The sequence below is a fragment of the Sciurus vulgaris genome (genome assembly GCF_902686455.1).
Source record: "Sciurus vulgaris genome assembly, chromosome: X".
NCBI classification, from domain to species: Eukaryota; Metazoa; Chordata; class Mammalia; order Rodentia; family Sciuridae; genus Sciurus; species Sciurus vulgaris.
The window spans coordinates 39,635,882-39,650,470 of record NC_136471.1 but is presented as its reverse complement, the minus strand read 5'-3'; the positions used below and the strand labels follow the sequence as shown (position 1 = coordinate 39,650,470).

Sequence of the window (14,589 nt, the reverse complement as noted above, 5' to 3'; positions counted from 1 at the left end):
AAGTGATGAATCTTCAGAAAGAGAAATCAGGAAAACTACCCCATTCACAATAGCATCGAAAAAAATAAAATACTTGGGAATCAATCTCACAAAACAGGTGAAAGACCTCTACAATGAGAACTACAGAACACTAAACAAAGAAATTAAAGAAAACCTTAGAAGATGGAAAGAGCTTCCTTGTTCTTGGATAGGAAGAATTAATATTGTCAAAATGTCCATACTACCTAAAGTGCTATACAAATTCAATGCAATTCCAATTAAAATCCCAATGATGTACCTTACAGCAACAGAGCAAGCAATTATGAAATTCATCTGGAAGAATAAGAAACCCAGAATAGCTAAAGCAATCCTTAGCAGGAAGAGTGAAACAGGAGGTATTGCAATACCAGATCTTCAACTCTACTACACAGCAATAGTAACAAAAACGGCATGGTATTGGTACCAAAATAGAAAGGTAGATCAATGGTACAGAATAGAGGACATGGACACAAACCCAAATAAATACAATTTTCTCATACTAGACAAAGGTGCCAAAAATATGCAATGGAGAAAAGATAGCCTCTTCAACAAATGGTGCTGGGAGAATTGGAAATCCATATGCAACAGAATGAAACTAAACCCATATCTCTCACCATGCATGAAACTAAACTCAAAATGGATTAAGGACCTCGGAATCAGAGCAGAGACCTTACAGATTATAGAAGAAAAAGTAGGTCCAGATCTTCAACATGTCGGCTTAGGACCAGACTTCCTCAACAGGACTCCCATAGCACAAGAAATAAAAGCAAGAATCAATAACTGGGATAGATTCAAACTAAAAAGCTTTCTCTCAGCAAAGGAAACTATCAGCAATTCGAAGAAAGAGCCTACAGAGTGGGAGAATATCTTTTGCCAATCATACTTCAGATAGAGCACTAATCTCCAGAATCTATAAAGAACTCAAAAAACTCTACACCAAGAATACAAATAATCCAGTCGACAAATGGGCCAAGGAAATGAATAGACACTTCACAGAAGAAGATCTACAGGCAATCAACAAACATATGGAAAAATGTTCAACATCTCTAGTAATAAGAGAAATGCAAATCAAAACTACCCTAAGATTCCATCTCACCCCAATTAGAATGGCGATTATCAAGAATACAAGCAACAATAGGTGTTGGCGAGGATGTGGGGAGAAAGGTACACTCATACATTGCTGGTGGGGCTGCAAATTAGTGCAGCCACCCTGGAAAGCAGTGTGGAGATTCCTTAGAAAACTTGGAATGGAACCACCATTTGACCCAGCTATCCCACTCCTTGGCCTATACCCAAAGGACTTAAAATCAGCATACTACAGAGATACAGCCACATCAAGGTTTATAGCTGCTCAATTCACAATAGCTAGACTGTGGAACCAACCTAGATGTCCTTCAATTGATGAATGGATAAAGAAACTGTGGCATATATATACAATGGAATATTACTCAGCCATAAAGAATGATAAAGTTATGGCATTTGCAGTCAAATGGATGAAATTGGAGAATATCATGCTAAGTGAGATCAGCCAATCTCAGAAAGCCAAAGGACAAATGGTATCGCTAATCAGTGGATGATGACTCATAATTGGGGGAGGGAAGGGTTATTGTTAGGTTTAGAGTTAGGGTTAGGGAGGGGGGCAAGTATGAAGGAAGGAAGCACTGTATAGAGGGAAAAGAGGGGTGGGAGGGGTGGGGGGAAGGGAAAAAATAACAGAATGAATCAAATAACATTACTCTATGTAAATTTATGATTACACAAATGGTATGCCCTTATGCCATGTACAAACAGAGAAACAACATGTATCCCATTGTTTACAATAAAAAAAAAAAGAAATTCTATCTCATAGAAGTAGAGAGTAGAATGTTGGCTACTAGAGTCTGGGGAGAATAGGAGGAGGAATGGGTAGGAAAAAGTTGTTCAAGGAATACAAAGTTACAGTTAGTAGGAACAAGATGTTCTGGTATGCTATTGAGCAGTAAGGAATATAGATAACGTGCAGTATTTTTTCAAGACAGCTAGAAGAGAAGATTTTTGAATATTGTACCACAAAGAAATGCTCAGGGTATGAGGTGACAGATATGCTAAATACCTGATTTGATTATTAATGTATTCTTGTAAGGAATCACACTGTGCCCCATAAACATGTACAATGATTATATGTCATTAAAAACAAAACACAATAGGAAAAACTTGTATCTCAGTTTAATGACTAAGAATCTTGCATAACCTTGGGATCATTATTTATGAATACCAGTGATGAGTCAACACTCTCAGAATAGGGGTGGAGACAGACAAGTTGGGAGACACCGAGTCCAGGGTCAGTCCAGGGTCAGTCCAGGGCAGCACCCAACCTAACAGATTGTCTGACTTGTCCTTATTTTCTCTCATCTCTATTTCTCTTATTGCCAATTTGTCAGAAAATAAAAGGTTTTGAAGGTATCTACAAAGTAGATATTGAGAGTGGGACCAAAAGGCACAGGAGTTTCATGTGTCCAGAGGTAGCAGACTCCTGGATCCTGAGTCATGGGCTGTCTCTTGTATCCCAAGTGAGAACAGAGACATTTCCAGTCAGTGCATGGTGCCCCTTTACCCCTAAATACCTAAATTAAGCTAGTTGGTGAGCTGACTCTAATTTTGCCTCAACCTGTTCCCTTTCTAGCTTCTGTGAAAGGGAGTACATTAAGATGTACATATAGGATTATGCCACAGTGAATTTCTAACTAAAAAGAAACAATAAGATAAAAAGAAAAGAAACAAGACACCCTTGCATCCTTCCTTGTTTCAGGCACAATTCAGAATAGTTAAGTTAGCTTTGGTGGTCAGTTGCTCAGAAGAATAAATAGCCTTTCTATTTCATTTCCTTGGTGGAGGCCATTTTTATTTTATTTTATTATTTTATTTTATTTTTTTTCTACCAGGAATTGAACTCAGGGGCACTTAACTACTTAGCCACACCCCCAGTTCTTTTTAATATTTTATTTAGAGACAGAGTCTCACTAAGCTGCTTAGGGCCTTGCTAAGTTGCTGAGGTTGGTTTTGAACTCATGATCCTCCTGCCTCACCCTCCTGAGCCGCTGGGATTACAAGTGTGCACCACCATGCCCACAAGGCCAGTTTTTTTTGAGAGAGGAATTATCTACCCCACCCTCATCAAATCTTTTAAAAATATAGCATGCTATATTTTAAAAAATATGTTCTGATAATCCCAAGGTCATGCAAGATTCTTAGTCATTAAACTGAGATACAATTTTTTCCTACTGTGTTTTGCTTTTAATGACATATAATCATTGTACCTGTTTATGGGGCACAGTGTGATTCCTTACAAGAATACATTAATAATCAAATCAGGTATTTAGCAGTTCAGAGCTAACTCTCAAGTCTAGTTCCTGGGAGCCCACATATGTGTTTTTCTTTATTCCCTCACCTAACAGCACTTTCTCCTGTTGCCTGTAGAGAAAGGAGGATCTCCCTCCACCTCAGACCATTTGGATGAATCCACAGTAAGCTTTGCCTGCACTATTGAGAGGCAGTGATGAAACTGTGGGCTGAAAATAGGACAAAAAAAAAAAGAAACAGCAGAAAAAAAGGCAAAAGAAGAAAAAGGGGAGGCTTACGTGGAGAAGGCGTTGTTCTGTTTTTCACATCGGATCCCCTTGCAGTTGTTAGGCTCATCAATAGCTCTGGTCTCATAATAAAAGTAAAGCTGATTCAGTCCATTGGCAAAAGCCAACAATACCAGGCAGTAGATAAAGAGGAATTTGAGGATATCAAGCAGCATGCGTCCCAAAGAGATCTGCAGAGGCCCTAAGTGGGAGTTGGCTGTGAACAGGGATATGAGACGCAAGGAACTTAAAATGTTGGATATTGCGAAGAGCGCCTCTGCAATCAGAGTCGGGTGCCACATTTCCCATTCCTCCCTCGGACGAGAACCATTGTACTAAAAAAAAAAAAAAAAAAAAAAAAAAAAAAAAGTGCAGAAGGTGAGAGGTACAGTAAGCATTTATAAAACTTTCCCCTTTCCACCCTTTCACACCCAAATAAAGCCACCAAAATATGCATCAAGCATCATTTATACAAAAGGCCCCATGCATGGCACTATTTTGTCTTTTGGCCCCATTCAATTAGTACAGGACACTCTTTTCCTCCCTCTTCCATCCAGATATACACTCAGCATATACACAAAGCAGAATGCATTTCAGAGCAATTCTCTGGAGCAGCCACCTGTGGTTTATCAACAGACATTTTCTAACTGAGATTAACAGATTGTTGTAGAGTATCCCTGAAACTGAGCCACAGGTATGCCAGGGTAGCAGGGATAAGTCACCTAGCTTCCTAATGAAATTTTGACTCAGATCTACTTCCTCAGTCCCCCACTGGGTTATGAGCACCATGGACAACTTGCAGTTATTGAAGGATACTAGGTACATGGAAACTTCTCAGTATTTGGTGTTTAGCTTCACTTCCCCAATGACTGCAGTTTGGGGCTAATAGACCATTCTTAGGGAGTCTTCATCAGAGCTTTGGGCTGAGTATTGAGCAGTTTGTAATGTATTCCACACTATTGCAAATGTCATGTCATCCTTCCAGATAGCAAATTCAGTACTTCTCTGTACAGTGGCATATGAATGTATTTTACTGTTCCTTTGACAACCCTACAAGCTAGAACATCCTTCTAGCACAAATGAAGAACAAGGGGATTGAAGGGGAGGAATAACCAGTATCTATAGGATTGGTTAACCATTTTTCAGACCTACTCCAGGCTTCTAGCTTCTAGAACATGAGGAGTAGTCTTGAAGAAAATCAACTTCATTATGTGATCTGAGCTTCAATTTGGGCATTGTCACCTAAAACTGCCTCTATCTTTCACTTTTGCCATAAATAAGGATAATACCTACTCCTACCTTCTGCATGTGTTTGTGATTCTGTTTTTATATGCAAAAATCTGTGTACTTCAGAGGGGATATGTTATGGAAATACAAGGAACTAGTTGTTACCTTCCCCAGGACAGAAGTAGATTTTGTCTGAAATTCAATTTGAAGCATGTTGCCTTGAGCTCTCATCTAAATATCACAGTTTCTCAGGACTAAATGTAAACAGCTTTCCTGAGAAAATGTATTGGGGGCCAAATTATATTGTTAGCTTTTCTAAAATGTGTTTCAATTCCAACAACCAAGGAAACTGGTGTTCTTAAAAATCATTTGTATATATCCAATATTCTTCACTGTCAAAAGAATCAAAGAAACCAAAGCACATTTGTGCTTGTTTCAGATAGACTTTTAGGCGACCAATCAGTTTTATGTACTCTTGGCCAAATCTTGTATTTCTATATATTTCCTTCCAGAAAAATTCACTGCATTGCCATGTGGGGTAGGCTTTATTATGCCTGTTTTACAAATGGGGGAATTGAAATCCAGAGAGGCAGAGTTATTTGCTAAAGATTTTCACAGCAAAGTTGGTGGCAGAGCCAGCACTAAATCCCAGGTCTCCAGATACTCAGTCTAGCACTATTTCTATTAAATGTTACTTACATGATAGTTGATCTCACAGTACAGATGTTAGATAGGCCTTTAAAGGTTTTGAGGTGTATGTGAGAGATGGAGACTCTTTGTTGACAACAAAACAGATCTATGTTTTAAAACTAGAAATAATCAACTGGAAGATGTATAGCTTATAATTTGGGTTTTTCTCTCTCTCTCCATGCCCAGAACTGTAACCACAGAGAAATCTGTTGCTCATGGGGTGGTGAATCTGAATTTTCAGAACACTCAGAAAGTATGAAAAAGGATTGTCTTGGCAAATCGGTATTTTGCATATATACCTTTTGAGAAAGATACCTTATCATGTGAGTTCAGGGAATAAACCAGAACTCATCTAACACAGAGGGCAGCAAACTTTTTCTGTCAAGGGCCAGACACTACATATGTTTGACTTAGTGGGCTTTATAGTCTCTGTCACAACTACTCAATACTTTCCTTGAAATGCTAAAGTGACCAGAGACACTATATAAACAAAGGGACATGGCAGCTGCCACGTTTGGCCCACACACGATTGTTTGCTGCCTCATGATCTAACAGTAGTTTTCAAATCATGTTCCTTAGAGCCTCCGGGTTCAGCAGAGTTCAGCAGAGAACCTCAGGGTTCATGCTCTTCATGGGAGCCACAGAAGACTCATTTCTCAAGTCAAACTCAGTTCTTTAGCTCTTGTATATATTGAAGTTTTGTGTAAATTTTTTGCTTGAAGACATGATTCCGTGGAAAAAATTACCAGGTTGAAAACCACTGATCTAATACTATATGCTTTTTTTTTGGTACCAGGGATTGAACCCAGGAGAGTTTAGCCACTAAGCCACACCCCCAACCCTTTTTATACTTTTTATTTTGAGAAGGGGTCTTGCTGAGTTGCTTAGGGCCTTGCTAAGTTGCTGAGGCTGGCTTTGAACTCGTGATCCTCCTGCTTCAGCCTCCTGAGTCACTGGGATTACAGGTGTGCACCACCGTGCCTGGCTTTATTTGCTTTTTTATATGAGGCAGATTCTGAGACTCAGGTAGAGGAATTGCCTGTGATACTGTAGCTCATGGGTATGAGACTGGCATTTACCAGTTTAGTAGAGTGAATTTACTCTTATACTTCGTGGTAGGGAAGCATCTAGCTTTTTTGAAACCTCATTGTGAAGGTGGACAAGGTTATGTGATTAATGTTGAGCATCTTAAACACACTTTCAGATCCCCAAATGTTAATCCTTTTTTTTTTTCACTATTTACTCTAAACTTTTTTTGTTTAAACAAAACCTAGCAATTGCTAGATTGATAATGTATGGCTTCTTGAGTATATAAATACCACTTCTAAAGGAAGAATTTTTTTTTTAGGGAAACTGTGTTACTTAGTCAGCAGACTGCCAGAATGACATGGAGTTCACACAGGCACATTAACCAGAGATTCAAACATTTTCCTCACAAGCTTTCTCTTTTAAGGAAGTTGTAAGTATGTGTTAAATGATCACCGCATGTACAAGGCATACTCTTGGGCTCCTTTCAAAAATGTTTCGTGGCTGCATTCAATATTCATGCTCCACATAGCTCCCAAGGTCTTAAAATTTATGCAATATGCATATTAGGGATATAAAAATAAACTAAGTTGTTAGAGATTTGGGGGACAGCCATATTTCCATTCTAAAACTTCTTAATGTGAAATTTAGTGCCAAAAGCATGACTGACTACACAATCATGGAGACTGAATTGTCAGCCTTTCCTCATGGTGGAAAAGGTCAACTAAGTGTGGAAGGAGCGTAGCCATTCCCTTATTCAGTAAATATCAAACCTGAACTCAAGAGCCTGCGATTACCCAAAGTTAGGCATCAGATACGAAGTTATTTTCAGGATAATTCAAGCTGCATCTCGTGTGGGGAAAGCAACATGGTGGTGGTGGTATCTGTACATACGTTATCTGAATTGGCACACAGGCACAGATTTGGTGATACTCAAAAAGCTGGATTCATAACTTCTCGAATGATTATCCTGGTGGTGGGAGTGATGAGGGAGGCAGAGCTTATTGAAGGTCTGTGTCTCTTGCGATGATGTTTCTGGAATATTGCTTCTTGTCATGTGAATAACAGTTGAGGGAAGTGGGAATGTTTGGGTTTAACAAGCAATGACTCAGTGGGTAAGGGAGAGATGACTTCATACCGGAAGTACTATTATAGGGAAGCTACAGCTTTGTTCTGTTCCCCATAGGGAAGAAGGATTACCCATGGATGTGGCATGGGAGAATAATTTTAGACAAATGAAAAATAACTCTTTTTATTGAAGCAATAAGGGTTAAGAGAGGCTTTGGAGATAATGAATTCAGTGAATTTCCCTGCCCGATGCAAGCATCAATGGGTCATCCTCTTAGCAAGAACATTGTGGAGAAGACTTCAGTACTTAGGACTGAAGACCCTTTCACCTTGAGAGTCTAAGAAACTAATGATTCATTTGATTCATTCTCCACTTTCTTTGCTTAGGCAGACACTGTTTATAAACCACTGAAAGAATGTCTGTCTATATGGTACTTTCTCACACGGATTGGATTGTCATCATTACTTTCCCCCTAAACTCTTCATGCTCCTAGTGCAAAAGTTTACTACATAACCAAAATCATCGTTTAAGAAAAATGGCAGACATTCAAATTTACCTTGACATAGGCCACAATCTTCAAAGAAATAGTTGCCAAGTAAAGGGAGTTCATTGCAAAATCCATCAGGTTCCACCAATCATGGATGTATTCAGTAAATCCACCATCCCACATTTCCTTAATCTCCCCCCAAATGAAACCTAAAGAATGAAGGCAAAAAGTTTATTTCCACATTAGGGCAGTCCCGGTCACTATGGCAGGATCAACCCCAAATGAATAAGGATGAAATCAATGAACGAATTGAGGTAAGTTGAGTGGTAATCACTTACCTCTTTCTTTCCTACTCTCCCTCCCAGTCATGGACTTGTTAAACTTGGTGGCAGTTTCCTGATGATGCCCATAAGTTATACTTTTCTGGGTCCTACTCCTACTTACCTTTAGCATTCTTACTATAGTTACTGGAATGCTGTCACTTTCTTTTGCTGTTGCAATTTTGGGCTCCTGATTCTACCTTCTTCCCATATTGGACTGGAAACAATATTATCAATAAATTGATTGAATCAATATTACCCCATAGTCTCTACTTCCTACTAGGTGCTGAAGAGAAAACTTATTCATGAGTTTTGAGGTGAGCAAGCTGATCATGAACCAAATTACCAGATGCTGGGACTGAAACTAGGCACTGGGGCTCAAAATAATATAGCATCCATCCTCTTTTCTCCTTTCTCCTCTCACTGTATTGGGGTTTTGTGGACTTTTGCCTGCTGACACAGATGTTTCATCAGCTTGAGGTATAGAAAACAGTAAAAAGTGAAGCTATTGTCTAAGGCAGTACTTTTTAGACTTTAAAGTACATATGAATTACCTGGGGATCATGTTAACATGCAGATCTTGAGATGTCTAACAAGCTCCCAGGTGATGCCCATATTGCTGGTTTGGGGGACCAGCTTTAGTCACAAGGGCTTAGAAGATGGCCTTGTGCTGGAGAGTCCAGTGTCATCTAATTATACCTGGAGGCTACTGACAGAGCTGCTTTTACTGTGACGTGTGAATTTTGAGGTGTTTCTCCTGACTGTGAAACCAGTAAATAGAATGTGGACCCTGAACAAGTACTGGGATTATATGGAGTGTTCATGAGAAAGCAGCAGAATCCATGTACCTCCTGGTAATGGGAAGAAGACTTTGAATATACTGAGCAATACTTGTCCTGCTTAGCTTCCTGAAGACTTTCCTGACTGATACTTGGCTTCCCCCTCTAAACCAACTGACAGACATTTCTCTGTCCTTGAAGACATTAGGTTAACAGAAGCAAGTCCTGAGAACATTGACAATCTCATGGTGGACCATGCAATATTGAGTGACCAGGGCCTGGGACAGAAGGAACCACGTTTCTCAGACTTCCAACAATGGACTACCCTACTGCACAGAGGGGAGGTGCCCTAGTTCAGAGCTAGTTTGACTACCTGTTTGAGTATTTCCTTTAGACAGGATCAGAAGGCAGTCTGGCCATTGCTGCTGTTCCTTTTAACTCACCTAGAACCCAAGGCAATATCATCCATTCCACAACAGTTGGGGGAGGCCCCTGTACATGGAGGTCTGTCCGGACAATGTGCTGAGAAGCCAGGAGAAGCATGAAGAGGAAGGTCAAATAGGATGCTGTGTGGCAGATGAACTTGATAAAGGGTTTCTTGATGAACAACCCAAGGTTGCTCCTGGGCGAGATCAGATAGGCTATAGACAGCATGGGAAACAGGAACCCAATGGTCATGCAGGTCAGGAGCTTGACTACCCAGTGTTTCCGCCGCCATCCAGGGAAACCGTCATACCACAGGGTTGCAAGCAACTGTTGGCAGTTGGGCTGAGCAACAAACTGGGAAAAGAAGAGAATAAGTTAGGCATCTGAACTTCCAGGAGGAAGTTGGCATTCATAGTACTTCTTCATTTATAGTCAGCTCCCATCAGAGCTCCCAGAGGCTTGTTCTCCATGCTCCCATGAATAGATCTAACCCCAGAGGCAGTTCTGCATGTCAAGCTATGAGGCTAGATTTTCCTTAGGGTTGATTATATTTTTTACATATTAAAACAAAATCACTAGCCGGATGCAGTGATGCACCCCTGTAATTCCAGTCATTCAGGAAGTTGAAGCAGGAGGATCCAAGTTCAAAGTCAGACTCAGCAACTTAGCAAGAGAAAAAAAAAAAAAAAAAAAAGAGGGTAAAGAGGGGTGGGAGGGGTGGGGGGAAGGGAAAAAATAACAGAATGAATCAAACAACATTACTCTATGTAAATTTATGATTACACAAATGGTATGCCTTTACGCCATGTACAAACAGAGAAACAACATGTATCCCATTTGTTTACAATAAAAATAAATAAAAAAAAAAAAAAAAAAAAAAAAAACGACTGTTTTGTTTGTGCTTTGGCATGCTTCCTTCCCATCATGTTAGAGCTGTGGTTCCCCAAACCTGGCTTTGCATCAGAATCATCCAGGGAGCATTAAAAAAAGCCAGATTCCCAGGTTCCATCACAGACTGATTAAATGTGACTCCCTGGGATTGTGGGGGATAGAGCCTGGGCAGCAGTTTTACAAATTCTCCTAGGAATCTTCATACCTCTTAGTAGAGAATCATGAGGATACTTCATTTCAGATTGATTCATCTCTACTCATCCTCCTGGCTTACATGAGGTTGTCATCAAATGTGCATTCCGTTTGGGCAAACACAAATGAGCAGAGAATAAGCACATGCCTGTGGCTATGGTTTGAAATGAAAATGACTTCCCTTTTTGATTTTGTCTTTTTTCCCCATTTTGTTTTGAGCATTTCTTGCCTGGCCTGCGATGAATCAGGTTGCTACTTTGCCATCTATTTTATCACCTTTTCTAGTCTAGACGTGCAACAGAGGAAAAAATATTGGGGGCCAACATTACAATATTGTATACTAACCCAGTTGGCATTTTTCTTAAATACAATCTACAAAGTGTCAGCGATTAATAATTAAGCAGTCATCAGCATTGCAAGTCACCCTCTGGCTGCTTTGTGGTAAGTGACTCAATAGGCAGCTCAACTATCAACCACGATTTTATACTGCCTATATTTGACTACTCCAGCTTCTCATGGGATAAGTTAAACACCATTATAACTTGCTAGTACAAAGAAAATCAACCTCTTCCATCACTTACCCAACACCCAAGGCAAGTGGTGTTGGATAAGTGACTAGCTCAATTTTACTGTCAGTATATCTGTGAGGGTCACTAGTTTCCCATCATAATCGTTCTTTTGTTGGGTGCAGTGGTGCATGCCTGTAATCCCATTGGCTAGGGAGGCTGAGGTAGGAAGATCACAAGTTCAAAGCCAGCCTCAGCAAGTTAGTGAGGCCCTAAGCAACTTTTTGAAACCCTGTCTCAAAATATAATATAAAAAAGGGCTGGGGATGTGGCTCAGTGGTAAAGCATCCCTGGGTTCAATCCCTGGTACAAAAATATATATTCAAAAACCCTTTCTTTTCTTTGAGCACACAATGGGACTACATCTCCTAATCGCCCTTGCAGTGAGGTGTGGCCACATAACTAAGTTCTTGCTGATGGACTGTGAAGAGAAATGATGTGTGATCCTTCTGGGTTTGACCCATAGAAGTCTCCTATGTGTGCTCCTCCACGCTTCCCCCCCTTTCGGCTGACTGGGATGTGGTAATCCACAGTGACCTAAGGCTCTTGTTAGCTCTTGTATCTGAATAACCATGTGGAAGAGAACTAATCTGCTAAGCAAGAATGTCTGTCTCAGTCTGTTACACATTTGGGAGGATTCTATTGTGTTTGCGATATTATACGTTTTGGGGTCTAAAGTCTTTGACTATTATGAAACTACTAAAAATAAGCTCTAAAATGGTGGTTCCATTCCAAGTTTTCTGAGGAATCTCTATACTGCTTTCCATAGTGATTTCACCAATTTGTAGTCCCACTAGCAATGTATGATTATACCTTTTCCCCCACATCCTCAGAAACATTTATTACTGCTTATATTTTTGATAATTGCCATTCTGACAGGAATAAGATGAAATCTCAGTGTAGTTTATGGCATTTCCTGGTAAATGAATGGAGCTGGAGAATATCATGTTACGCGAAATAAGCCAATTCCAAAGAACCGAAGGCTGAATGTTTTCTCTGATATGCAGCTGCTAATTCACAATAAGGGGGTGCTGCTAGGGAAGAATATAGGTACTTTGGATTAGACAGAGAGGAGTGAAGGGAGGGGAGGGGGTATAGGGAGAGGAAGAATAGTAGAATGAGTCAGACATAATGACCCTATGTGCATATGTGATTATATGACTGGTGTAACTCTACATCATGCACGATCAGAAGAATGAGAAGTTATGCTCCATTTATGTGTGATGTGTTAAAATGCATTCTACTGTCATGTATAACTAATTAGAACAAATTAAAAAATAAGCTCTAAAATGTTTTCATCTTTTTTTTGTGTGGTACGGGGGATCAAATTCATGGCCTTGTGCTTGCAAGGCAAGCACTCTCCCAACTGAGCTATCTCCCTAGCCCCGAATGTTTTCATCTTGTGATCTCATTTTCTCTAAATATGTTTGTGATCTACTTTGTGTACTCCCATCTCCATTCCACACAGTCACACACAAAAAGAAAAAATTCTGCAGCCCCTTTCTTTGTTCTTACCATTATAGACTATGCCAAAGGCTGGGATGAGGAATTTCAAGAAAATAAAAGTTGAAGGGTAAAGCTCGATTTTTGGATGCAATGGAAAAAACACTGGGAACTTTTGCTCTAGTGAGGGAGACAGATGTATAAAAAGATAGTTTTACAACTTCTGTGCATTCCTTAATACTCCACTCAGGTATCATCTCATCCAGGAAGCCTCCTTTGTGTTCCCATTATGCTTTGTTCATATATCTTTCCATTTTGGGGTGGCTGCAGCTTGAACTACAAGGCTGTGAATGGCAAGAGATGAGGCTGGAGAGTTAGACAGGGATTAGCACAGATCAAAATGATCTAGCCTTGGGTCATCATAAATAGAATAGACTCATTTTAAGAGCAGTGGGGAGCCATAAGCAGTGTGTGTATGCGTGTGTGTGTGTGTGTGTGTAGGATGGTTAAGACTGGATTCCAGGGCTGGGAGTGTAGTTCTGTGGTAGAGCACTTTCTTTGCATGTGTGAGATCCTGGGTTCAATCCCTAGCAGCACATACACACACAAAGACTTTAGATTCTATAGTTGAAGGAATTCTTTTTTTTTTTTTTTAGTTGTCAGTGGATCTTTTATTTTATTTATTTATATGTCGTGCTGAGAATCGAACCCAGGGCCTCACACATGCCAGGCAAATACTCTACCACTGAGCCACAACTCCAGCCCCGATTCTATAGATTCTATAGGTTCAACTCCTGCTCCGTTGCTTACTAGCTGTGTAACTTTGAACAACATTAAGTCTTCGAATCTATCAACATGGAACATCTTTTATTTATTTGGTCTTCATTAGTTACTTCCAACAATGTTTTGTAGTTCTTAAGTGTACAAGTCTTACAGGTCTTTTGTTAAATTTATTCCTTAGGATTTTTTTTTTATTATTTTCAATGCTATTGTAAATGGAATTTCTTTTCTTAAATTCAATTTTGGATTGTTTATTGTTAGAATATAAAAACTGGCAAAAGATAATATAACAACAAATTTAGTTCTAGATCTAATTGACTTTTATTCACAATTCATGAAATAGGGCAGCCTTTGTTCTATGAAGGGAGATGAGAGCTCTCAGTGGACAATAGAGTAGTAGGTTTCATAAGATGGGGACAAAGAAACAAAACAATAGGAAAAAAAGTTGATTGGTTAATATCGGTTAACTTCAACTCATTAATTTCTTGAAATTCCTTATTACTTTGACTCAAGTAGACCAGAATCTCCTCTGTTCAAGAAAACCTGGTCTGTTTTAGCTTCTATATGCTTCCTTCAAGTCTCCCTTTGATGATGTGGTATTCATCATGAATGGTTATTTTGTTTTGGTTTGGTCTGTTGGAGTCTTGTGCAGAAGCTTAGTTCAAAATAATGTCCCCTCCATAATTATTGTTTAGCAGACTACAATTTATTGAGTATATTGATCTTATATCTTGCATTCTTACTGATCTCATCTACCAGCTTTTTGGTGTCCATTCCTTAGGGTTTTCTCTATGCAAGATAATGTCATCAGGAAATAGACAGTTTCAATTATTACTTTCCATAATGGATCCCTGTTCTATCTTTTTCCCACCTATTTGGACTTCAGAGAATTTCAGAACAATGATGAATAGAAGTGGTGAGGCTTGGTAGCCTTGTCTTATTCCTGATCCTAGGAGAAAAACTTTCAGTAGTTCTCCATTAAGTGTAATGTTAACTATAGATTTTTCATAGATGACCTTGATCAGGTTGAGGAAGTTCTTTTCCAATCATCACTTTATAAATGTTGTGAT

The 14,589-nt window shown here is 39.4% G+C and overlaps 1 protein-coding gene across 1 annotated transcript in view; it reads right to left on the bottom strand.

Moving 5' to 3' along the window:
- Positions 1-14,589, bottom strand: part of TRPC5 (transient receptor potential cation channel subfamily C member 5) — a 273,683-nt gene that overhangs the window by 52,533 nt on the left and 206,561 nt on the right. Inside the window, exons 5-7 of the mRNA XM_079124842.1 lie at positions 9,665-10,001; positions 8,192-8,331; positions 3,636-3,958 (exon numbers count right to left, since the gene is read on the bottom strand). Coding sequence (XP_078980968.1) covers positions 3,636-3,958; positions 8,192-8,331; positions 9,665-10,001 — 800 coding nt within the window. The remainder of the gene's footprint in view (positions 1-3,635; positions 3,959-8,191; positions 8,332-9,664; positions 10,002-14,589) is intronic.